At 36.0% G+C, this 25,605-nt stretch overlaps 1 protein-coding gene across 1 annotated transcript in view; it reads left to right on the top strand.

Annotated features, from left to right (window-relative positions):
• brinp1 (bone morphogenetic protein/retinoic acid inducible neural-specific 1) overlaps nt 1–25,605 on the top strand; it is a 159,372-nt gene that overhangs the window by 54,241 nt on the left and 79,526 nt on the right. The window contains exon 3 of the mRNA XM_073839914.1: nt 23,825–24,015. Coding sequence (XP_073696015.1) covers nt 23,825–24,015 — 191 coding nt within the window. The remainder of the gene's footprint in view (nt 1–23,824; nt 24,016–25,605) is intronic.

The raw sequence follows: 25,605 nt of genomic DNA, 5'->3' as shown, positions 1-25,605 counted from the left end.
ATCCTGATTCATTGCATCTGTTGTAATGTATCTCTTTAGCTTATTTGAGAGTTATTACATGTAATCATGTATTGCACCATTTGTATTAGCTGAAGTGTGTATGTGACAGCTATACATTAGCGCGCAAACAGCTCTCACAATAGCAGATCAGCTCAACATCATGAGATAAGCAGCTCTATTAGAGGCCTTCGAACAGCTCAAATGCAGTTCATTAACGCAGCATTACTGCAGTGACTTATCTTCATACGTCCATCACAACAACTTCTGCTTTGTTGTAGTGCTTGTGGAGCAGCGGTTCCTAACCACGAGATTTGGGCCCACTAGGGGGCATCAGGATAACTATTTACTATTAACTTAACAGTCTAACTTAAAAGTAGTAATATTAAAAGTAATTTTATACTATAATTTATTTATAGTATAATCTTAAATATATAATTTGTGCACTTTGTTTTTTAGTTTGCATTATGTGCCTTGAATTAGTTTTTGCAAAGTACTGCTTCTTAAATTTATTGAGTTCTTAAGTCTTGAGTTCAGAATAATTAATAAAAAATGTTTGGAGTCTATATATATATATATAAAGAAGATTATGGTGTAGAATTTATTTTTATGGTTCATAGTAAACCTGGTAAAGATTTATTTGAACTGTTTATCTGTTTACCCTCAGGGCATCCAAGATGTAGGTGACTCTTTCTTCAGTAGAACAAATACAAAGATTTTTAACTCAAACCGTTGCAGTCTGTCAGTCATATAATGGCAGTCAATGGGATTCAAAAAAAAACACAGGCAAAACCAAATTAAACCCTGTTGCTCATGACAATTGGTCTGTGCAAGAAACTGAATAGCATTTATATATATATTTTTTTTACCTCTGATCCACCACAATGTTCAACTGTCCTGAGCGTGTTCACAACAGCTCTGCCATAGTAGTTGGTGAAAAGTCAACACTCCCGGATGAGTTCGCACAAGGAAATGCAATCTTTTCATTTTTAATTGGTTGTAAGAATCAGTATCAGTTTTGAGTAGCCGCTATACACTGTGTAAATGAGTGACGTATACGCGTGACAGATCGCTTCTGCGCATGCATCTACTATGCCAGAGCATGTTCACTGTTGTGTTGTAAACACACTCAGGACAGCTGGACATAGTGGTGGATCAGAGGTAAAAAATGATATAAATACTGTTCAGTTTATTGCACAGACTGATTGTTTGGTGTCTTAAGACCTCAATGTATCATCATGAGCCGCAGGGTTTAATTTAATTTTGTCTGTTTTTTTGACTTTCATATCTGTGAATCCCATTGACTGCCATTATATGACTGACAGACTGCAACGATTTGAGTTAAAAAATATTTGTTTGAAACAAAGTCACCTACATCTTGGATGTAGCAGACAAACATCAAATTTTCATTTTTGATGAACTATCCCTTTCATTTTTGAGTTTTTCTGCTTTTACGTATCACTTTTTCCATTTTGAATTATGATACAGATTGGTTTTCTGGTCTGTTGGGTCGGATTGCTTTCTAACCACCACTGAACCACTTGGGAGTTTGTTTTTAATCTCGTCCAGGTGATCTTGGACTGATTATTTTAGTGTGGATCCAAGTATGATTTTGATCTGGAAGTTTTAAATGGAATAGATAAATGAATTTGGACTCAAAACTCAAAACAAGAGGTGCTTTCTTCCAGACTAAGTGCTTTAGATATTATATTCACAGCTCCATTAGTTGTCATCAGTGTTACACATCTACTATTTCATGCAGTTCATCTCCCATCCTGTAAAAGGCAAAAAATACCCTTCAAATTCTCATCGCAAACCTTTTCACTCTTTGCCAAAAGTTTTACTTTTAACACGCTACTGAGGTCCAGAAAAGAGAGAGCAGAAAAGATCAGTTAAAAGTGACGGAAATCATGAGGAATAGTCGATAAAGTTTGCCTGAGTATAATAACAAAGAGAAGGTGTGGATGTCATTGCACCTCGGCTGCCGATTTACCGGGTTTTTATATCAGCAGAAAACTTTTCCATAAACATCACATCTGTATTTATGTCAGACTTCACAGATGACTTGAGTAATCATTACAACTGCCGCTAGGCATGTCATTCGGTGCAGGAAAGTGGAGCGTTTTGTGAATGTTCAAATCAGAGCCTGACAAGTAGCTGTTTCCTGTAAAAAGCTGTCATGTCCATTTTATTCCTTCTCCTGTCGTTCCAAATTAGGGCTGTACAGGTGACGGCAAATGTCACTCAATAAAGCAAACCTCAGCCAGGAACGTGACATCGCGCCATTGCAATGGAAATGTACGATTTCCCAGGGTCTGTCATTGTGAGAATGGCAGGCTATCTCTGGACAGACAGGCGCTGCGGGACGGTCACCCGCCGTCTGCTGTCACATATTGGCGAGCGTCGCGCTGTGAACGACACATACGGGTGAAGAAAGTAACTATTAATATTGAAAGGCCTGATTCTGCAGCACAAAATGCAGAGAGAGTTTGGTGAATTGATGCATTTCATCATATGTGCATCACTGATAACTGCAGGTGAACCCTTGTGAAAAAGTACACTTAATACGGAAATAATAGACTTTAAAAGAATATCCTAAATACTTAATGTAATGTTTTAAGATGCTTATTTGCATGTAAATTGCAATTAAATTAAATATTTACTTTTATTTTAAATGCATTTAGATGAACTTTAGATTGTTGTTTTTTAACCTAAGTATGAAAGTACATATAAGTAAGTAGCTAATTTCACAATTTTATTGTATTTGAAATGATGGTTAAAATATACTAAAATGGTAATATATACTATATGTATATAGAAATTCTCAAAAATATGTTCACTTATTTGATCAAAAATACAGAAAAAAAACTGTAATATTGTGAAATATTATTTTTCAATTTAAAATTACTTTTCTTTGTGAATATATTTTAAAATGTAATTTATTCCTGTGATGCAAAGCTACATTTTCAGCATCATTACTCAAGTCTTCAGTGCCACATGATCCTTCAGAAATCAATGTAATATGCTGATATGTTATCAATGTTAAAACAGTTGTGCTGCTTAAAAAATTTTTTGTAACCTGTGATACTTTTTTTTCAGGATTATTTGATCAATATAATATCATATATTGAATTAGTTAATCCAGTCACAATTCCAGTGTGTAGTTCTTTCTCCAAACCTGTTACCATGCAAACCAAACCTATCTTCAGGCAGATTGCCATATTGCATCAGATGGTCAGTGTTACTAATTATGATCTGCCATATTTACATATCAGTACCTATTTAGCAACCAAATTATTCTGGATAATTCACGAAAAGATTTAGACAGTTGATAATTTACAGAAACAGTAAAGGGTCTCGCTTTATATTAGGTGGCCTTAACTACTTTGTACTTATATAAAAATACATAAATAAATAAATAATGGCAATTATTGTGTTCATATTGTATTGCAAAACACTTTTGCTGCTATTGAGGTGGGTTACGGGGTATGGCCAGGTAAGTTTTTATATTTTATTTTTTTTATTTTTGGTATGGGTAGGTTTAGGGGTGGGTTAAGGTGTAAGGGATGTCAACAATGTAATTATAAAAGTAATTACAGAAATTAATTACAGATGTAATTACATGCTGGCTGTTACGAATGACGACAGAGATGAGGATCCAATTGCAAGCTAAACTAGAAACTATGGAACACGGAAACTCGGAAACAAGACACGGAGAAACAGGGAAATTGCTCGGTAGAGTTAGCTAGGCAAAACAATACTTCGCAGTGTGTGTATTCAGCTTGCTTTTAAGGCTGACAAACAGGAAGTAACCAGCGAAGCAGCAGAGGGAGCAGCAACAGTCAGTGAGGGGCAAGACTCCCTCTGCTGGCCTGGTGTAACACTGGCATTATTATTATTATTATTATTATTTTTAATATAATTACAATGTAAAGACATTTATGTGCATTATAAATTATCACATGAATAATTTAAATGTAAGTACATAGTAGTTAAGGCCTCCTAATGTAAAGCGGGACCTAGCAAAAACAGGCATGTTCATGAAAAAAAAATAAAAAATAGTGGAGTACATAAAAGTAATAATTCAAACTTAGAATAGAGATTCAGAACATTCAGAGGGAGGGTGTGTTCACACTTGTCATGTTTAGTTCTATAAAAACAAACCCTGGTGCGATTGCTCTGTTAGTGCGGTTCATTTAAGTAAGTGTGAACGCTGACATCCGAATCCTGGTGCACACCAAACAAATGGAATGAGACTGCTGGGTCTCGGTCTGCTTCTAAACGAAGTCTGGTGTGGTTTAATTGAAATATGAACGCGTCACAGACCAAATACTTCTAAACGTAATGACAAGATGTGATGCTATGCAGCCTTCCTTTGTCTTTGGAGTGTTTGTGCATAGATAAGATCTGTAAAGTTGCAATGCCTAAAGTCTCAAAACCAAAGATATATTTATTATAATTATAGCTGTACACAAAGGGTTGAGGCTATAAAGTGGGGCAATTCCAATGTTGCAAGGACAGTCTGCGCTTCTGACTGACGGCCTGATGTTTTCATAATTTAAAGAATTCAGTACTGACTATTCAAACGCAAGTTTTGAGCAGTGTAGAGTAGTGCTTATTGTTTCTCATTCAATCGCTAATGCAGACATGGTGTTATGTTTACGCGCCGCGATACGACACAACCTCATTTATAATGGGTTTTATTATTTCTGTCTCATCGCGCCGAGAAACGGTCACATTTCAGTCACACACTTCGGCCAATCACAATGCACCGGATAGCTGGACAATCAGAGAACACCTTGGTTTCCATCAACGATGAGTTTTGTAAAAACCGAAGCATTTCAGAAAGGCGGGGCAGAGAGGAGCAACAATAATGTACAGTATGTGGAAAATAATATGTTTCTTGAACCTCAAAATGCATAAACACATTGCATTACAACAAAATAATGTTCTTTTTAGCAACATCATATGAACCCGACCAATCAGGTTGTGAAAGTATCACTATGTCTTTAGGTTCAGTATCTTTAGATTCACTGTCAATAATGCCAGTGTGAATGCTAAGCGAATCAGGACCAAATGTATCCTTTTCCTTTTTGGTCCAGACCAAATGAACCAAACGAACTTAACAGACAAGTGTAAACACACCGTTAGTGTAAGAAACTAAGGAGACAAAGGCCCTGTTAAATCTGTATGAGAATACAGTCTTAAGATATTAAAAAGACAGCCATCACTTTACTAATCAACAACAAACTCATTTTGTGGTTGGTGAGCAATTACCAGCACAGAGACAAGCTTTCAGAGCCCCTGATGTGCGGTCTCAATTGCTCACTCTCTTCCCGTCTCACACTTCTCCTGTTCATTCACGGGTCCCTTGTCAGTGTCACTTCTCTTAGTTCACTTTAAAACTTCCTCTTAAAGTGAAAGTTGGGAGAGCCGCACAATGCGGCTTTTCATAATCATCAGCCCGGTCAAACCAAACCCATAAATCACCGTAGCACAAATACAACCAGACTGCACAATCCACTGCCCTTAAATATACAGGCGCTGTGAAAATCAATGCATTTCATTTCCGTTGCATGCTCCTTACGCTGCCTGGCCTCATTGTCATTCTGCTCACAATGGTTAAACGTAGCCTAAAACCTGGAAAAGTGCGAATGGGAGAGCCCAAGTGTGTGGGTTTGTTTTATTGTGACTTAATGGAAATTAAACCACACTGGCCTCTTTTAAAATCCATGTCAACTCTTTTAGGCACAGCAGAAGAAAGGTGAGCATGTGATAGAAAGGTAATTAAATGTCTTTTCATTTAATGTTTGGCTGACATCGCATCTGACGGATGTGACGAACATCCGAATGTAGAGGATTATCGAAAAAAGAAAAAAAATATAGTATGGCGGGACTTGGTTCTACGTATCGACTGTTGATTGAATGATGTGATGTGGGTGTGGCACTGAAAAATATATGCAAATGAGTGTGAGTTTAAAGGGGCTGGGCTTAATCTGACTAAATTATGGGAGAAATTATGCATATTCAACTGGATAATCAAGTTATGATATTTGGATTAACCTTGAGGCTGGCTTAAGATAAATGGCCAAGCTTAAAAAAAAATTGCTTGTAAAAATTGCATAATGCTACATTATATCTAAATATTAGATTCAATCTTGTCAGTTTAAATACTTGAAAACATGCACATATTTTATAATAAGATCTATAACATGCATTTAGAAACATAACAATGGTACATTTTCATGTCATGCCAATTTCAAAGACAGTACTTGATGTGATTCTTTACTCTAAAGGGTTTTACATTAAGTCAGCGTTCAAAAGTTAAGAAAACATAAAGCAGAACACGAAGAGAATAATAATCTCAGCTCAGTGCTTTTAAAGCCGTTATTTCCTGATATATATTTCATTTCTTCAGCACACACTGCAACACTGTTCAGCCTCATTTGCAATCAAGCCCATCTAATGATGGTCACTATGGAGACCAACAGAATACTCTGTTTGTTTGCTGTAGAAACTCAATGTTCTCGTCTGGATCCCTGTTAATTTGTACTTTAGCACATCTGTGGTGGCAAGTGCTTATTAGTAGTACTTGGACTCACTTTTTTATGGTTAGTGATATGAACAAGCCCTTAAACTTCATTGTGTAACTCCTTCTACAAAAATATGAATGATTCTCCAAAGCATGAGTGTTGTTGAGGAGAGGCGTGCTGCAACTTTGCAGGTAGGTTTTTTGAAGCATCTTTGAGACGTTGCCACAGTTCTAGATTTAGTCTGTTTCAGTTTGTTCTGTTTCTTTATGTCATTCTAGACAGACTGGACGACGATGATATCAGATCTCTGTGTGGAGCACGGGCTGTTGTCAAACTCCTCGTGCAAACAAAAATCTCACTGGATTATTACAGTTAATGGCAAAATTAATGTTTGGAAATGTAAACTGATATTTCCTACTGACACACTACAGCAAAAGATAGAACTGACTTAAAACCATTTTTTAGCTGGTGAAAATACTAGTGTTCTAATAATTTTGGCCACCACTGTATGTATTTACATACTCATGTCTAACTGTTGTGTCTTTGCCTAATTATTTCATCCTGGTATCGCAGACTCGCTCTCTCGTTTCATACAAATGCAGCTGCTGTCATTTTGCGACAGTTGTTTTATACACAGTAATGGATTATAACATAACTAACAAACTGGTAAGATTTTGAAACATTTTCGTCTTAAATCAATCAATCCGTCTGAACTTGCCACTTTCTAGAAACTGCTTTCTTCATGGAAGCTTTGCATTCAAATAATTCAACTCAATGTTTTATGTTTAATCATTTAGTTTTGTGGCAAGTAACTGTGTAATAAGCGGGATAAAGCCCATTATCCCTTACAGTTAAATGTTATTAAATTTATTTTTATTTCTTCTGTAAAAGTGGAGGAAATAATGGATTTTTTTTTTTTTTTTTTTTTTTTGCTTTTTTGCTAAGTTTCACATACTGTACAGCATTGTCTTTAAAATCAACAGCCAAAATGCATTTTGTTGCAATTGGTGTATAAACATTTACTTCGTTTCTGAAAAATGGTCTAAATGAATTAGGGAGAAAGTATACCGTATTAACAATGCAAGCTACATTATTTTTAAGCAAGAGTTAAAAAAAAAAGGCTTACAACCTTAAAATTGCTTTTATGTAGTATTTTGTTTTTACTAGTCTTAAAAAATAATTTACTCCTGTGCTTTTCCTCATATTATTTAGTACCAAACAGTGCATGCATTTTGTGATGTTCTGTCAGTGGCTGAACACATTGTTTGACATTTTAAACAATGAATGTAATGAGTTGACAACTCAAACGCTACATGGATTTGCGAGTATGTTTATCCAAACTTCTTTGGAAAGAGCTTCCGTGACAGAAATGTCGTTCCCAGGCGCCGTTAAAGGCCATTCATTTTAGAAACCTCAGGAAAAATAGCTCCCTCGTGTCTCTTACGGACTGAAAGATGGTCCTGTCAGGAGCGTCCGTTCAGAGAAGCCATTCCACATGCTGGATTATCTGCACGTTCCCTCTTTTAATGTCACCCATTTTTAGAGAAAAATGAATTTCCCTGTGAAATTGCTTCATGGATCTAGTGGAGTAGATAGCGCACATGTGTGTGTTTGTGCACTTTATCAGCTGACAGATTGTGATTAGATGCTGGCAGGAGTCTTCGTACGCTGCTATATGGCTGATCCTTTGTGATCTGCAGAAAGGTCAAGAGTGTCTTTTCCGAACTAACCTAAAAAAGATAGCAGCGTTTCTAAGTCCACAATATTATTAATTTGCATGCCTACTGCGATTCACAGCTTCTCAAAATATCCATCTCATTCATAACACCTTATTAGCATAAAAGAAGCGCCTATGTGACAAATATGCTCAGAAATTTGGGAACAAGGTCTTGGCTTGATCTAATTAGACATGCTCAGTTTATGCCACTGTTAGTTGAATTAACCAGCTGAATTCCCATGGAACATCACATTAAATTGCCCAATTGAAAATTCTCACTGGATCACTAAATAGTTGGCAAAGCCAGATCATTCTGCTAATATCCAGTCTGTATTTCATATCCTCATCATACATGTGTTAAGATGGAGGTCATAATATAATACTTTAACTACTTTAGTTTGAGTGAATATATCCTTGTTCTATATTCAAAATGTTATTTGTTTTGGAACATTGCAAACAATATCCATCCCGTTAGTGTTTTGTAAAACACTTTTAACTAATAAAAGCCAGGCAAAACAACATTACATGTACATAATCTTTCAGAAAAAGACAACATTTTTTGGAGGGAAAATAGCTGCACAAACATTAGTAAGCAATGGATCTAATGGGTTCTGTGATGTTTTTGGGGTTTTAGTCGCTTTGCATGACTCTGAAACATTCCTGTTGGATCAAATTATGCGAATCAGTTTGATTTCAAAGTATGAAATCAGCTTCAAACTGACTGTAAGCTAACTGTCAGTCTCTCACTGAGCAATGTCTGATGTTAATTTTATCCACTTGTGTAAATAATCAATTATTAATAAAGTTTAACAGCTTAAATATTTATATACGTGTCCTGCAATTTAAGGAATCTGGAAGAAATTTGCTCTTTGGGTTGCCAGGACCCAGAAAAATGTTCAGCCCAATGCTGAAACAGCCCATTTAAATGTTTATACTTTTAAATCTTCTTTCTTTTAAATTTTAATTTTCAGAGTAAGTAAGCTATAAATATGAATAACTCTGTCACAACATGACAAAACCATTCATAAAAGTCAAATCAAGCCAAATTCAGGCTATTTATATAACACTTTTCACAATACACAATGTTTCAAAGCAGCTTTTACAGAAAAATCATGATGTAACTGTCAGAGCTGGGTAGATTACTTACAAATTGTAATCTGTTACAGATTACAAATTACGCTGTACAAAATTGTAATCAGTACTTAACTTTAGGTTTATAACATGTATTTAAATAGGATAACCTTACAAAAAAATACATAACACTTGTAATGTGTTTGAAAGACAAAAGCTTTCCAAAGACATAGAAATACATGGTTAAATAACCGTGATAATTCAAATCAAAGTCAATGTGTTCATCAGTAGTTGATACAGTGTTGAAACACTTCTTGAATCTGAAATGTTTTTTGTAAATCAGTGGTAAAATGCTAGGAATGACTAAATGGACTAGTGACTGATCTTTGTGTGAATGTCAACACAAATAAAAAAATAAAAAAAACTTTCTGAACGTATATAAGCAGTAGGATATTTTAGAAAGGACTTAAAAGGGAATTTAAAAGAAAAATTAGGAGAATCAATAAATTATGAATAATGTACTGCTATTCTGTTAATAATGTAATCATGTAATCCATTAAATAGTAACTGTAGTCCGATTACAAATATTTTAAAATGTAACTACATCCGATCACAAGTACTATTTTTTTTTTTACATCTGATTACGTTATCCAGATTACATGTAATCAGATACTTACTTATTTTAGTTGCACAGAACACTTTGTTTTTGCACAAGCATCAACATGCTGTTAATTAACTCAGTTAACCTTCCTTAAAATTCCCAATTTGGCCCAAACTCACGTAACTTCTAGGTTGTGAAATGACATCAAATGTGTCCCTCATAGCATCTCTCCGTCACTCGCTCTTTCAGCAGTCCTTGGGTTGCCAGGTATTAATTCCAAGGATCAACACACCTCGGTATGTCGTGGTACATGAATAAGTAGCCCCCAGAAAAGGCAACTAGTGAAAGCAGTTTCAAAATATCCCAAAAGTGCTGGAAAAAGCGACCCTGGTGACACTTTCTATTCAGAGTTCAAATAGCACAGCATTATAGCCCTGCCAATGATTTTACCCAGTACATTATGTCGCAGATTTAATCTATGCCTTTCAAAAAAAGTTTTTGTGAACTGCTAACCACTGTACATCTGTATGTGCTCAGCAGACACTTTCCTGCCAAAGTGGACAGAGTGCTGCAGGAACGAGCCCTAAAACCTGGAAACAAGTTAATATTTTTTGCCAGATTCATCATGCCAAAGTCAATGGGTTTTTTGAAAGGGTTTTTATTCAAATGCTTTTAAGGACTGTGGTGAACACAACTCAAGATGCTGTCACGTTTTATTCTATGACATAAAATGCTTCAGTAAAACCCCCTATGCTTTTACTTGTATTGAAAGGGGTGGTTGCTAGAAAGTAGCTAAATTAGACTACAAAGGTCGTCAGGAACATTAAACATCATCACCCCGAACAGGTAAACTCATCTGCTCACCATAGTTGCTTTCACAGCTTCATTGTCTTTTTAATTGCGCTGTTTTAAACTATTCTTACTCAAACTGTCAGGGAAAATGCTTTTAAATAAAGACAGAAAGAGCTGTCTTTAGCCTAATGTTGGCTTTTATTCTTTTGCAGACTGTATTCAGGCTTCAAAACTCAAAGTTGTGTCCATTTGTGAAGATTATCTTGATGATTTTTTTTTTTTTCAATAATTGAAATGCCAGTGGAAAAAAATAAAATCTTCTTTACATTTGGTTCTTTTAAGAACTGCTCAGTGAAAAGTTCATTGGGGAACCCAAAATGTTTTTTCTATGGCATTTGCTGTGAAAATCCCATTTTGTTAACGTGATTGATTGATTGATTGATTGATTGATTGATTGATTGATTGATTGATTGATTGATTGATTGATTGATTGATTGATTGATTGATTGATTAATTGATTGACTGTGCACCAAAGTTTCACAAAGTAAGAAGAATGCATGCTAACACCAATAGGAAATTACATTTTTCATAAGTTTACAATAATGTGGTGTATTTATGAGTGAGATGGAATATTTGATTTTAAAATCCTGAAGAGTCAGATGTTATTTTATCAGTTAGGAATAAATTGGATTGTGAAAAGTGTCTCTCCATGATATCTCAATGCCGTCTTTGGGTTATAAAATACAACTGGATTGCTAGCCGAGCATCAGATGCAATCATTAGGCGAAGCAGAGCCTGGTGGGATTTGTCCTCTACTCAGATGAGTGATTGTCTTTGATTACGCCGCTGCCTGTCTGAGCGCTCTGATGGGGAAAACAGACGGGGTCCAGCTATAAATGTTCGGCGCTGGAGTCTACTGTTCCCTCAGAAGAGCGCGCAGGGGAATTAGCTTGTGACAGGACAATGTGAGTTCAGTATGAGTCGTGCAGGATATATTTACACGGAAATAAACAAACACGTGTTGTGTTTTTGGTGTCTGTACTGAAGCTTTGTAAAAGATTTGTGCCCTCTTGTAAAATAGTTTTTTCTGTGATGTGATGTTTTGTCATGTGTCTGAGGTACAAAGCGATACAGGGCTGAGGGCACAAATAGTTGTTATTATTTTACATTTACACAAATATAGTTTCTGTCCTAATTTTCAAAGGCAAACATTGTTATGGATGCTGCTCAGATATAGACTTAGAGACTTAGTATCCGACTTCTCGCCCAGCCCTAAAAACTTGCTGGTCGAACAGAGTAGATGGTAGAAAGATGCTGACGTAGACTTATATCTAAATATATAAAACTGTGCGCAAGAGGGAGACCTGTGTGTGAGAGTGAGTGAATCAGCGGTTTCAGTTCAATATCTCTCCCGCAAGGACAGAAGACATTACGGGCAGTTTACATACGAGCTACATGTACACTGCACTGCACGCACAAACACCGGGACTTGCAATGTTTGTTTTCACACTGGGCAGCATTACGTCACCATTTGTTTCTCAAGACTGTGGAAACACACAGCCAGTTTGCATCAGGCTCCATTTCACCTGGCCAAGAACGGTCTCTGGTTTCACAATGCAAACCATTCAGACAATTGCAAATTTATTTATATATAAAAAAAAGGCTAGGCTGGTTTAAGCTGGAAGTATCTAGTTTTAGCTGGTGGCCAAAACCCCCTCTAAAACCAGCATGCTGACCAGCTATGACCAGCTAAAACCAGCCTAGTTGACCAGGTAAAAGCAGCCAACCAGCATAGGCTGGGTTTAGCTGCTTTTTTTTTTTCAGCTGGGACACAATAATAAAAAATAATAATAATAATAATAATTGCTGACTAAATTCTGGTGATTGTGGTGTAAAGCAGTAATGAGGGCCTCAGCAAACATCACCACCTTTTCTCCCCTCCTTCCTTCCTTCCTTCCTTCCTTCCTTCCTTCCTTTCTTTCTTTCTTTCTTTCTTTCTTTCTTTCTTTCTTTCTTTCTTTCTTTCTTTCTTTCTTTCTTTCTTTCTTTCTTTTCTTTTCTTTTCTTTTCTTTGATATTTAAGCCTAAGACATTCTAAGCTTAGAAATGCCAAGCTCTAAAATGTTTGTATTTGTTTAAGTTTGCCACAATATAAATTTACCATTAACAGCAAGGGAATGCTTTCTGCATGCTTGTTAGACAGACTTTGAGGATGACTGTAAACAGAACTTGTTTGTTCACAATTAAACTCCACAGAGTATGATACCTTTAATTTAGGGCCCCATGAATTCCCATTTTGGTTCTGCATTTTATAATTTAATACAACTGTATCATTGAAACGGTGTCTAATTATAGTAATCAATCTTTTAAGCTGTAATCAAATGAAAGTATAACAAATATTTTAAAACAAAACATGTATTAATTTATTTATTGTCAAATAGGATACTGCACTACAGAACTGTAAATTGAAACATGGGTGAAAACATATGTTGGTTATATGATATTCCTTGTATAATTTGGATGTAATGTAATATTTTATAATGTTTATTATTATTATTATTACATATCTGCCTTTTTTTTTTTTGCAGTTTGTTGTGATGATTCTTGAGTCTGTATTTGACAGTTCAGAAATGGAAATATCATGTGTTTATGTTATGTTTTGGGGTTTCAATATCATGTAGTTTAATCCCAACCCTAAGTAAAATTATTCTTAAAAAAATCTGGAAAAGTTCATTCTTTGGTGCTGAATGAAGAACAATCTTGCAGTTTAATTTACAAAAAAATTGTGTCAGTGTCAGTTTTTGACTGTTGTGGACAGTCAACAATTTGAGATCAAAAAAGAAAAAGAAGGAAGGACATGACATGACATGACATGTGGCCAAGTATGGTGACCCACCTCAGTCATGGTATTGAGGGACTTGATCTCTGCTGGACCTGAGACTTGAACCCACAACCTTCAGATCACAAGTCTGACTGCCTAACCATTAGGCCACGAAAAATAGATCTGCCCCTTAAAGTACAGATCTATTTTTCGAGGCATTTCCTATGTTAGGCAGGCGAGTCATTTAAGTGATACCTCAACTGATTAACACTATTAACCAACTCTCCAAACACAGGTTTCCTCAGTCTTGAGCAACTAACCCGCAGCGGCTCATTCTAATGGCTTTGTGCCGTGATAATCACTCCTGTCCTGCATGCTCAGGCGCTGCTGGCGTGGGCTATTTGTTATCGCAGGAGTTCCTCAGAGAGGTCATTAAATCTGCCGTTGAGCTGAGAAATAATGCAGTGAATCATATCGCAACTCCCATCCAACAGCTTTTGCTAATCTGAGCGTATGGGCCTAAGTACATATGGCTCTCACATACAGTATGGCTCCTCAGTAATGGCCAAAGCCGAGAGGAGTTTAACTGATGTGTGATTGAGATTTTACGCTTGATGCTGAACTGATAATCTCTGGCTACGCTTATTGGCTGTGGTTGCGTCCAAAACGATGCCTCGTTCTGTACAATATCACAGCAGAAATGTGATGATAGCATGTACAGTGTAAAGCTGCTTGTGTGAATTAGTACAGCACATCATTATAAGCCTATTGCCACCCTCATTGATTAATTGACATGTTTTGATTTCGCACAACCACAATTCATTTTTGCTAGTATCTCATGTACTGACTACAGTTTTAAAGAGAATTATGAGCTCAGCCTATAGCTTCTCTAACACTGTTGGCACTTACAATTAAATAGCATGCATAGATCTCACCTTTAATTTACTAAATAAAGAAATACATAGACGTGCTATGCAAAAATAAGTTGAATATAAGTGAAAATGTTGCATTATTGTTGTTACTACTAGTTGTACATATAGTAGCTCTTGTTCTTGATATATATGGTGCACTTGTGCATGAATAAGTCAATTAAATTGTAACATATAAACAAATTTCTTAAATAAATGCAATTAAATATAATTAAAATGACTTAATATCTTATCTTATATCTTGTTTTAAGTCTTATTTTCTTAAAACAAAAAAAAAGTATTTTGCATAATACAGGAGGGGGGGAAATATGTCAACTGGGTAAGTTAAATAAACTTCATTTAGATTTTTTTTTTTTTTTGTATTTTTTTCCTGATTCCATTGACAGGTTCTTCTTCTTGTTTTAAGTGTAAAATAACTTAATTTTAATTTTAAGCTTCACTAAATTTGTCTTAATTTAAGGATGTTTAGATATCTGCACTAGAAAACAAGCAAAAAATACTGAGTAAGAAAATTATTATAAAAATAAAAAAAGCCAATAAAAGCCAATGAAAAAAAAAAAAAAGATGAGTTTTGAGCCAGGATGTGATTTGGTAGGTTATTCCTAAAAGTTGGACCAGCTACTTCAAAGACTCTATTTCCCCTGGTCTTTAAGCAGGATTTTTGGGATCTGGAAAATAAATTTGTCCTTCCACCTCGTCATTTTATAGGAGTGTAAGGGTGGGGTAAGTTTGTGAAATATTAAGGTACTAGATTGTTTAAACATTTATAGACAAGTAGCAAGATTTTAAACTTAATTCTATGATTAATTGGAAGCCTATGTAAATATCTTAAAAAGGGGAGTAACGTAATCATTTTTTTTTTACATCCCTTCAGAAATCTATTATTATTTTCAGTGCAGAAGATGAAATAAGATTGGATTCACTGTGACTGTTGAAAAATAGTGCATGCAAACATACCTAATGATGTATTTGATACAATATCTTGATCAGCAGTTGTTGTGTTAGAGTGCTAGTAAACATCAACGCTACACGACACAGTTCATGTGAAGGAAAATATGATTAGTGATGCTCTTTTGATGATAACTAATCAGATTCTAGCATGTATTTGGCAGTTTGCGGCTAATACCTACCGTATGAAGCAGGCCATGAAATGACTTGGGTTTTTTCCAATAAATTCACTCACAATTTTCAATTGGACCAGACTTGTTTCTGCTACTGTGCATGAACTGAGTTATTTGCATGCATACTTTTAGGTACTATTTTTAATAATGGTTCACTAAAATAAACAGATTTTCGGTGAAGACATAGCAATGTGGTATGTTTGCATATTTCAAATAAATGTACTTTAGCACAATGCCAAGCACGTACGCTCACAAGGACACAAACACAAAGTCTACGAACTTCTCAGAGTCAAAAGATATATTATCTTAAACTTTCTCTTGAGCAGAACGCACCAGCGATTCTTGAGTGCCGGCAGTGGATGACTTTACCGTTGATGTCTGTGAATTTGGACACAGTCCAGAGACGAAAGAGGGAAGAATGCGCTCTGACCCTAATAGCCTGCGAACAAGCGCAGGAGAACGGAGACGCGCTGAAGCTATGCAGCTGGAGATTGAAACGCGCTGATCGGCTCGGGGAGAATTGGAGCTAAGTAATAGGTCAATTTGAGGGCCCACGGAGCCTTTCACAGCGAAATCACTGGAACGCACACTTGTGATTTAAGGAATGGAAGGGGAAAATGGCAGAATATCCAGAGCTTTTGTTTTCAGCATATGTACAGCTCTGCATTGCCATTGCTTCTTGTTTCTAAAATGAATGCATGAAAAATAAGACAATATGGTTATGTTTCCAACCATGTATGAACATATGCTGGTGGGCTTCATCCAAACTAGATAACAGTGATTGACAAAATATTACGATATTATATGAAAATACTTAAAATACTCAAAATACTTCATATTTTCTATAGAAATTCATAGATCTGTTCAATTTTTTGAGTCTAATACTAGTTTATAGCCTATTTTGTTTTGTTTTCATCAAGCTAAAAATGACATTTTGTTTATTTATTAATTAATTTATTTCATTTCAGTGCATCCTTGCAAACTTGTGTTCATATTAATTATTTTTGTACCCATTCAACCTACCATCTTTAGTCAAGTAATATATAGAAAAAGAAGAATAGAAGATATTGTGCACTTTTCAACACTCAACATGATTCCAACTTACAAACAAATTCCTCCAAAAGGATTAAACAACTCCAAACTTGAAATACTCTGTATCCAAAAAAAGGATCACATGCCAAGATACTAGCAATCTTTTACTATTATAAGTGCTGAGTACAATTTAAAATTCACAGCAAACATTTCAGTCACGCAGGACTTTAAGTAACTGGTCTATAATTGATTTAATACATGTGTGTGGTGAGGAATTGTATATAAAGCTGAAATATTTTAAAAGATTGTAAACACTGAGGATGGTCCTGTGTGACTGAAATGTTTGCTGTGGATTTTAAATTGTTCTGAGCACTCTTCTTGTAATAATAAAAGAAGATTGCTAGTATCTCAGCATGTAATCCCTTTTTTGGATGTACAGTTAATATATTTCAAGTATTGAATTCTTTTTAATCTTTCTGTAGGCTTTATTCAAGAAATATTGTCATTTTTTATAACTCTGTAACTTGCAACTCAAGGCTGTCTGTTATAATAACAACGCAATCTTATTTTTTTGCATTTCATGCAGATGTACATTTGCTCACAGATGCTGCTCATTGTATCAGAATTTCCACTGTTTATAAGTGATCGCCGTTGACGGACCGAAAGCTAAAGTAGTTTGGTCTGGTCTGGCATTGAACTCATCAGTATTCTAGTCTCTCGTTGTGTTCTCATCTCCATTCTTCACTCTCCCCGTCTCTCTTCCTCCTTCTGTCACTGCTTCCTATTCCTCTGCTTCCTCGTCTCATTTTCTTCCCATCTACTCAAGCATCTGAACACGTGTGTGCGGCCGACACACCTTATATCCTCCTCCTGAGTGATTTCATGTGGAGTCTTAATACGCCTCATTATCTGCACTACTTTACCTTGAGATTTGTTGATGCAAAAGCAGACACAATGCAATTTGCATATATTTGTTCCCGTTCCCTTGAAGAGCAGTAATTACGAAGCTCTTAGAATGATTTCCAAAGGCGTAGCGCTTCAACTTTCATTGGGGAGAGGGGGGCTGCCGAAACCTGCCTTATAACTGAATTATCATCATGTTTTTGCAGAGGTCTCCTTATATTTCTATTCTCAAGACAGACCTGCTGATCGCAGTTTGTGAAGTGTCTGAATAAGAGGGTGTCAATCCAGAATTGTTCTGGCACCCGCGGCGCAGCGAGGGTCGGCTTCACGCAGGTAGACTTAATTGTACGAGCTTGCCCGGAGCTTTCAGCCGCCTGGTGATATTTTTATTACAGTACCGACCCCAAAAGCCCTCCAAACCACCAACATTTGTAGAACACAATCAGTTCCGCTCGATTCACAATTTGTCTTGGTGAAAATATTTAGACGAAGAACGCTGAGGTGTAGCTGTAGACCAGAGGTGTTTGAACTTCACTATAGTATATCAACAAATAACAGTGGCCCACCGACTCTCTCAACACTATTTTATTATCTTTGTCTTTTTCTTTTTTTCTTTTTTTTTCTCACACATTGTATGTACAAGATGGGCTTGACAGCAATATATATATATATCAACGTACAGCATGAGAAAATAGAAAATGTGAAAATGTTGTGAATGTAAAGATTAGGGTAAATTGTAAAAAATAAATAAGAAAAATATACACCTTTCTCCAGTTCAAAAGTTTTCACGCCCAGATCTTCATGCATCATATATCCTTTTGGAGGATCAGTAAATGAAATCTGAACCTTTTGTAATAGTTGCATATCAGCAGGGCCGGAGTGGGACTCCTTTTCAGCCCTGGAGTTTCAAGCCTTAGACCGGCCCACTTTAGTTCACGACTGACTATATTAAAATGACGTCATTTCCAATTCAGTGCAAATACAGAAGCCTAAGTGTTGCTTCACAGTGAAGATTTATTTGAACAGTTAACACAATGTAATGTTTAACAGTATCAGTATCTTTTTTCTGTTAGAATTAGTGCTCATAAATATCCAAACCTTGAAATCTCACACTTATCCAGGCCATCCTACACTAAAATTTGAAACCCTTGACAACAATATTTTTCATCATCACATAAAGAAAAGTTGAAATCAACTGGGTAAAATAATTAAATGCTATCTCTTGAACTTCCAATTTGCCTTTTAATCTCTTTTAATCTCTCTGTCTCTCATGTGTGTTTACTTTTTTAACTAATTTTCTTGTATCTGTCACTTTTTTCATAAACACATCTCCACCTTTACAACCACCTATACAGTACAGATCTAAGGTTGGTCTTTTTTAAAGAAGACAATCAGCAGATTATTGCAGAAATACTGAGACCTTTTTAAAGACATGTTTTTGTCAAGATTGTAAAAAGTTGTGATTTTGTAAAATGACACTTGACATTGCTGCTAAGGGGGAGGAGACAGCCACCAGGATGGTTCTTTAGCTTCTAAGCTTTCAAAATTATATATAATTTATGATTAGTACTAAAACATTTGATAGAGAAAAGGGCAACAGAAAAAAAGAGGGCCACTACATTAGGACCATGTGTTATTGTCGTAATGTTAAAATTAAAACAACAAAAATTAGCTACATCTTGAATATATATTTTTTTAAAAATCTTAAAACTAAACATGTTTTGCATTATAATGGGTCATGTTTGGCCCTAAGGAAAATTAACCATGATATTATTGAGCCTATGGTAAACATAGTAACCATGTTTTTTTTTGTTTTTGTTTTTTTTAGGATTGATTCCCATTAGTATAATCATAATTTTATACCATGGTGAAACTATAGTGTAGCAAAACCATTGTATATTCTATAATTATTGTATAACTATAGTAAACATGTTTTGTAAAATCACAGTTAATTTTGTATAAGGGTAGCTCCCTAAACCTGTTTTAAAACGATATTTTTATAGATTAACATTTGTTAGCTGTTCAATACTTAAGTAAACAAAGACAAAACTACAATAGTCTGTTTACAGATGTAACTGACCTGCACTTTAGGTCCTAAACAGGACAGATTTGTCTCTCTGCTCCACCTGGGCACTTCTACTTCAGTCTCGCGTCGTTTTGGCGGACGGCGGACGCGCGCGAGACGAAACGCGTGCCAGTCAAGACTAACCGATTTATAATTTATTAGAGTTTTATTATTGAATGGCTAATTCCGAAATAACCACTTTAGTACATTAGGCCGGCAACAAAAACAATAACAACAACAATATTAAATAATAATAATAAAAATTGGAGGGTAGTGGGCCAAAAAATTCTCCCGATGGACAGTCCGCCCATGGCGACTGCTGTGAGTGCAGGCAGCTAGGGACACCGGCCCTCGCGGCCAAAAAAACGGACCGGCCCACCGGGAATTCTCCCGGTCCTCCCGATTAGCCAATCCGGGCCTGCATATCAGTACCTTAATTCTACTTAGTGTGAAAAGATGGATCTCAAAATGATACAGTCACTTCTGGAAAGGATTCAAATATGCAAAAGATGCTGGAAAACCAAATCATTTGCAAGACCTAGAGGATTTTTTATTTTTTATTTTTATTTTTTTCTGAAGAACAGTGGGCAGTTAAACTGTTCAGGACAAACAAGAGACTCATGAACAACTCATGAAAAAACCCTACTGGGGATAATGAATAGCAATTAATATGTCACTGTGTCCCGGGTTTCTGGATTTGAAAAGTGCAAGAACACTAGCAGATAAGCCCATGCTACTGTGTTAATTGACTTTTTATTTACAAATGTTGGAAAGGCGGATCAATATCTTTACAGGTTTAGTCTATTAAGCATGTTCGTGGCCCCCTTATCGCACAACCTGTAAGGTCAGTAAAGTCGCCCAGCTTTCAGGCTGTTGTGCGAATGGATTCTAATATGAAGTCAGAATCCCAACACTGCTTTCTTCTGTCTTTTCTAAAGATAGTCGCTAACAAAACATCACTATCACCAGAATTTGGCGTCATTGAGTAATTTCTGGCATTTGGATATTTCAAGCACTTTCACACCAGAGCTGTTTGTGAAGACACATGTTATGTTTGCCTGGTGTCAAAGCAGTTGAGCCGCACCCAAAAGCAATGCTAGCATCCTACAACAGAACTGCAGAGCAAAACAGCTATTTATGGTGTAGAATTTATTGGCATATGCTCAATAACTTATTATAGAATGATTTTTCCCCTCAACCACTGTATCTATATCCTTCCAAAACCTCTATCCATTGTTCCAGCTGTCTGTCCATCAATTCATCTGTCTGTCCATCATCCATCCATCCATAACTCTATAACCATTTGTCCATCAATCTGACATCCATCCATCCAGCAGTTTGTCCATTCTTCCATCAATGAATTCATCTGCCCATCCATCTGTCCATCATCCACCCATGCATACCTTTATTTGTCTATATATCTGTCCGTCTGTCCATCCAGCCATTCATCCATCTATCAATCCATCTGGCCATCTATCCATCCATCAGTCTGTCCGTCCATCCATGCCTGCATCCATCTGTCTGTCTGTCTGTCTGTCTGTCTGTCTGTCTGTCTGTCTGTCTGTCTGTCTGTCCATCCACACCTGCACCCATCCTTCCATTTGTCCATCCATCCATCCATCCGTACATTCATCCTTCCACCAACACCTACATCCATCTATCCATTCGTTTGTCCATCCATCCATTTATCCAGCCATCCATCTGTCTGTCCATCTGTCCATCCATCCACACCTGCATCCATCCATTCATTTATCCATCCATCCATATGTCCATCTATCAACACCTACATCCATTTGTTCATCCATCGGTTCGTCCATCCATCCATCCATCCATCCATCCATCCATCCATCTGGCCATCCATCCATCCATCAGTCTGTCCGTCCATCCATACCTGCATACATCCATCCGTCTGTCTGTCTGTCCATCCACACCTGCATCCATCCATCCATTTGTCCATCCGTCCATACATCCATCCATCCATCCATCCACCAACACCTACATCCATCTGTCCATCCGTTCGTTCGTCCGTTTGTTCATCCATCCATCCATCCATCCATCCATCCATCCATCCATCCATCCATTAATCCATTCATCCATTCATCCATTCATCCATTCTTTAAACTTGAAATCTTTAAACCTTAAGCTTTTAGAACTACTTCAAACTTTTGGCCAGACTTTAGGCTAAGTTTTTTTAACCTACAAACACTTTGCATTTGGTTCCAATGCAACATTTGATGCTTTGCCTACTTTTGGAGCCACTTTAAAGATCAGAGAAAAATCTGGACAGATTTTGGACAAATAACTGAGCCACTGTTGTCTATAACTTAATTTATTCAATATTAACAGTGTTTATTCAGCTGTTGTATAAAAGCAAATCAAACTCACAGTTGTGGTGTTGATCTGAAAATAAACATAATTTGCCCACAAGGTAATCCTGAGTTGAACTTGTTAATGTGATGTTGCTTAATTATATAAAGCATCCTCATTTCTACCTTGCATTTACCAATCTAATACAGTACGTTAGCAGTATAATCTATGCAGTAAATGATTCATCTATCCAGCTCCTGATCTGAACGTCTAGCCTGAACAGTGTGGTAGGTGTTAGCAGAAGTTCAGCAGTGACTGCTGCTCTGGCACTTTCCTCGTGTTAACACCCTCAAGACTTTAGACAGGTGCTGAATGGACATTTCCAGTGTCCAACTCTGAACTCAGCATTTATGAAAATAGATGCTTCTTTAAAGTAGTTTCAACTGTTGAGCTTCATCTGAGTTGAAACGTATTTCGTCAGATTATTAGCAAATCGCTCAGTGAATGCATTTCATGTCTCAAGGATTTTCAATTTTCACTTCATTACAGGAACTAGATGCACGCGATTCGCTGCCAAATGAGATGCTAATCGAACCAATTGTGAGATTAGTGAGACCAAATTCTGGCCAATGGCAAATCAGGACTGATGCTTATGGCTTTGTTACGACAATCATGACAGACAACAGCAGCCGCTATCCACAGCTGGCAGTCATGCTGATTAGATAACATTGTGAAAGCCTTGATTTGGATTCAATATCAAAATGTTTTTCCTTTAGTTAGTGTCACACTTGGACAGAAGTGATTGCCACATGATTGTTGGTGCTTGTTGAGCTTTTGCAATTGCCATTGCATTTGAAATTACATTTGGCAAAAAGTGCCAGATGAAATCCAATTCTGATGGCACAAAATAAACTTTTTTGTTGTCTTGACAGATTATGTGACAAAAACTGAATTACATTAAAGAAATGGTTCAGCCAAAGGTTGAATCAAAGTTTAAATTCACACACCCTTTTTGTATGTTTTATTTATTCTGTGAACACACACACACACAACTTTGACTTTTAGAAAGTTACAAACACTTTACCTGAAGCATTTATGTGCAGTATAATGCATTATTCATAGAGTACATTGTGTAATGCATTATATATGTTCATAAATTATTGTAAACAAAAGTAAAATGCATATATTACAGATTTCTAGTTACATTGTTTGTCATGTTATAATGCATTGAACTTTCTAACAATGTAACAGTGACTAGATGAATACATAACAATGAATGAAGTATTATAATATAAACATAATATGAAATAGAATAAAATTGAAATAAAATAAATGCTATCTAAAACTACACTGAATGTATTTGTGTGGTTACGGTTATTTATGAGATCATACAATCCATTATGAGGTGCATTACCAGGCATAACATAATGCATTTTATAATACATTATCTATAAAGGTTTTCTAAAGAGATTCTAAATGTGAATCTGTTGAGGTGATCATTTCCAAGCATCAATTCAATTAAAGATTACTGTATAATAAAACACTAACGTTTTGTAATTATATATTTGTGATATGGTAATAAATTGATAATGACAGTATTTATGTTTTGTCAATGTTCCATCCGATAATGATCCTAATGAAAAGTGCTCGAGCAGCCTCTGTTGCTATAGTTACCTCCTCGAGTGAAAGCACTTTCTGTATGTGTTTCTCTGTGTGTGTGTGTGTGTGTGTGTGTGTGTTTACTGGCAGGAGAAAAACACACTAAGACTGCTTTTTAATATAAGTTTTGTGGCTGTTGTAAATGAAATGTATGTGCATGTGCTACAATATATAACCGCCTGCTTAACAGTCTAAATCAGCTCTGCTTTCTTCTGTCACTAAACCACTGAGCCAGTTTTGTTGTAGTTCTCACTTTCGGTCTGTTTTGCTCTGCAGGGAGTTTGCACGTTGGAAGGTGAGGAACACGGCCATCGAGAGGCGGGATCTGATCCGGAATCCTCTGCCCTTGATGCCGGAGTTCCAGCGCAGCATGCGGATGCTCGGACGACGGCCGTCCACGCAACAGTTCATCGACACCATCATCAAGAAATATGGGACGCACATCTTGATCTCAGCCACGCTGGGAGGTAAGCACTGCCACCAATAAATGCAATAAATCCATCACATTAATGATTCATATTGAATCCAGACTCAGATTCATTTTGTGATACAGACCGAAGAGAAGCATTGACATTTCATGCAGTCTGACTATAGTTGCTTAATTTGGATAAGTGCACCTTCCAATCAAGCAATAGAGTAGTTTGCACCAAAATATTGTTTGATTTTAAGGCACTACAGGTGAATAGGGTACAATCTTTACAGAGAACCCCAACGTTAAAACTTGTATGGCTTAATATAACATAAATGATGTTTCTTTCTGAAATATGAAGTAGAAAACCCATGAAAGACTTAAGTTACATAAAAAATCCACATTGTTTTATACATATTTTGGACCATTATTTTGATGACGTCAAACGGCTGCACTCGTTGAATTACTGGCGTTACCTGTTGCTATTTTTAACACAACACAACTTGAAACACACAAATTTAATTGATCAGTATCAGTTGTTATATTAGGCCATACAGGTCCTTATTATCTAATTAAATATGCATACAAGTTTGCATACATTTCTAGAGCAGAAATATGAACTGGAGAGAGCCAGATTTAAAATTCATTGATTTATTTGATTTTTTAAAATGTATTTATTTATCTCTTTTTCATAAATCACATAAATCGATAAATACTGTCAACAAAGAAAAAAAACAATACATATTTGTTGTGTTTTTAGGAAATAAAATATTGTTTAAATCAGACGAATGATATATGAACAAACCCATCTTTAAAAACCTTCTGGATATCAACAGGAATAAAACTGTAAAATTGCCTTTATATAGATATGTATTGTGAATGAAATCTACAGACACAAAAATATAAAGTGCAATAATAATAATAATATTAAGTGAATAATGTATGAACAATTGTTTAAAGGGAACCATGGGTATTAAGACTTGTATGGCTTAATACAATGTTAATGATGTCTCTTAATGAGATATGTAGTAGAAAACCCATGAAAGATTTACGTTATTTAAATGGGTCATGAACTGCCTTTTTTATTTTTTAATGTTGTACTGTTCTCTGAGGTCCACTTCTAATAGTATCAAGATTTTTACCTCAAAAAACATAATAAATTAAAAGTAATACGTTATTTTTTGTCCTGTTTTTACCCCCCTTATCAGAACGCTCTGTTTGAATAGATGTGGCAGATGGTAGACTGGGAAGTAAACGTCCACTGCTATGATTGGCTCAGTTGTGTATGTTTGTGTATGTTTGACAGCCTACATCCTTTATAGATGGACGCTGTTGTGATTTAGGTTAAAAACATAAAAACTCAGTACATGTCAAATGATCTGTAATAACAGACAAAGCAGTTACTCACACTTGTGTGGTACGGCATTACTGTCAAATCCAATATTTTCAGCACAACATCATCTTTTAGTTTCAATCTTTCGGAAAATCCTGCTCTAATTGTGCCTTGTTTGTAGACAAATCAGTGGGAAAAAACACTGCACAAAGGACCAAGTTCTTACTGGCACAGTATGAAACTTCAAATTTATAGTTTGGTTTCTGAGTAGACCTGTGTTTGCACTGATAAACAGGCAGTGATGTAGAAGTAGGT

Source organism: Garra rufa, chromosome 5, assembly GCF_049309525.1.
Source record: "Garra rufa chromosome 5, GarRuf1.0, whole genome shotgun sequence".
Lineage (NCBI taxonomy): Eukaryota > Metazoa > Chordata > Actinopteri > Cypriniformes > Cyprinidae > Garra > Garra rufa.
Note: the sequence above shows the minus strand (reverse complement) of the source record. Positions and strands in the feature narration are given on the sequence as shown.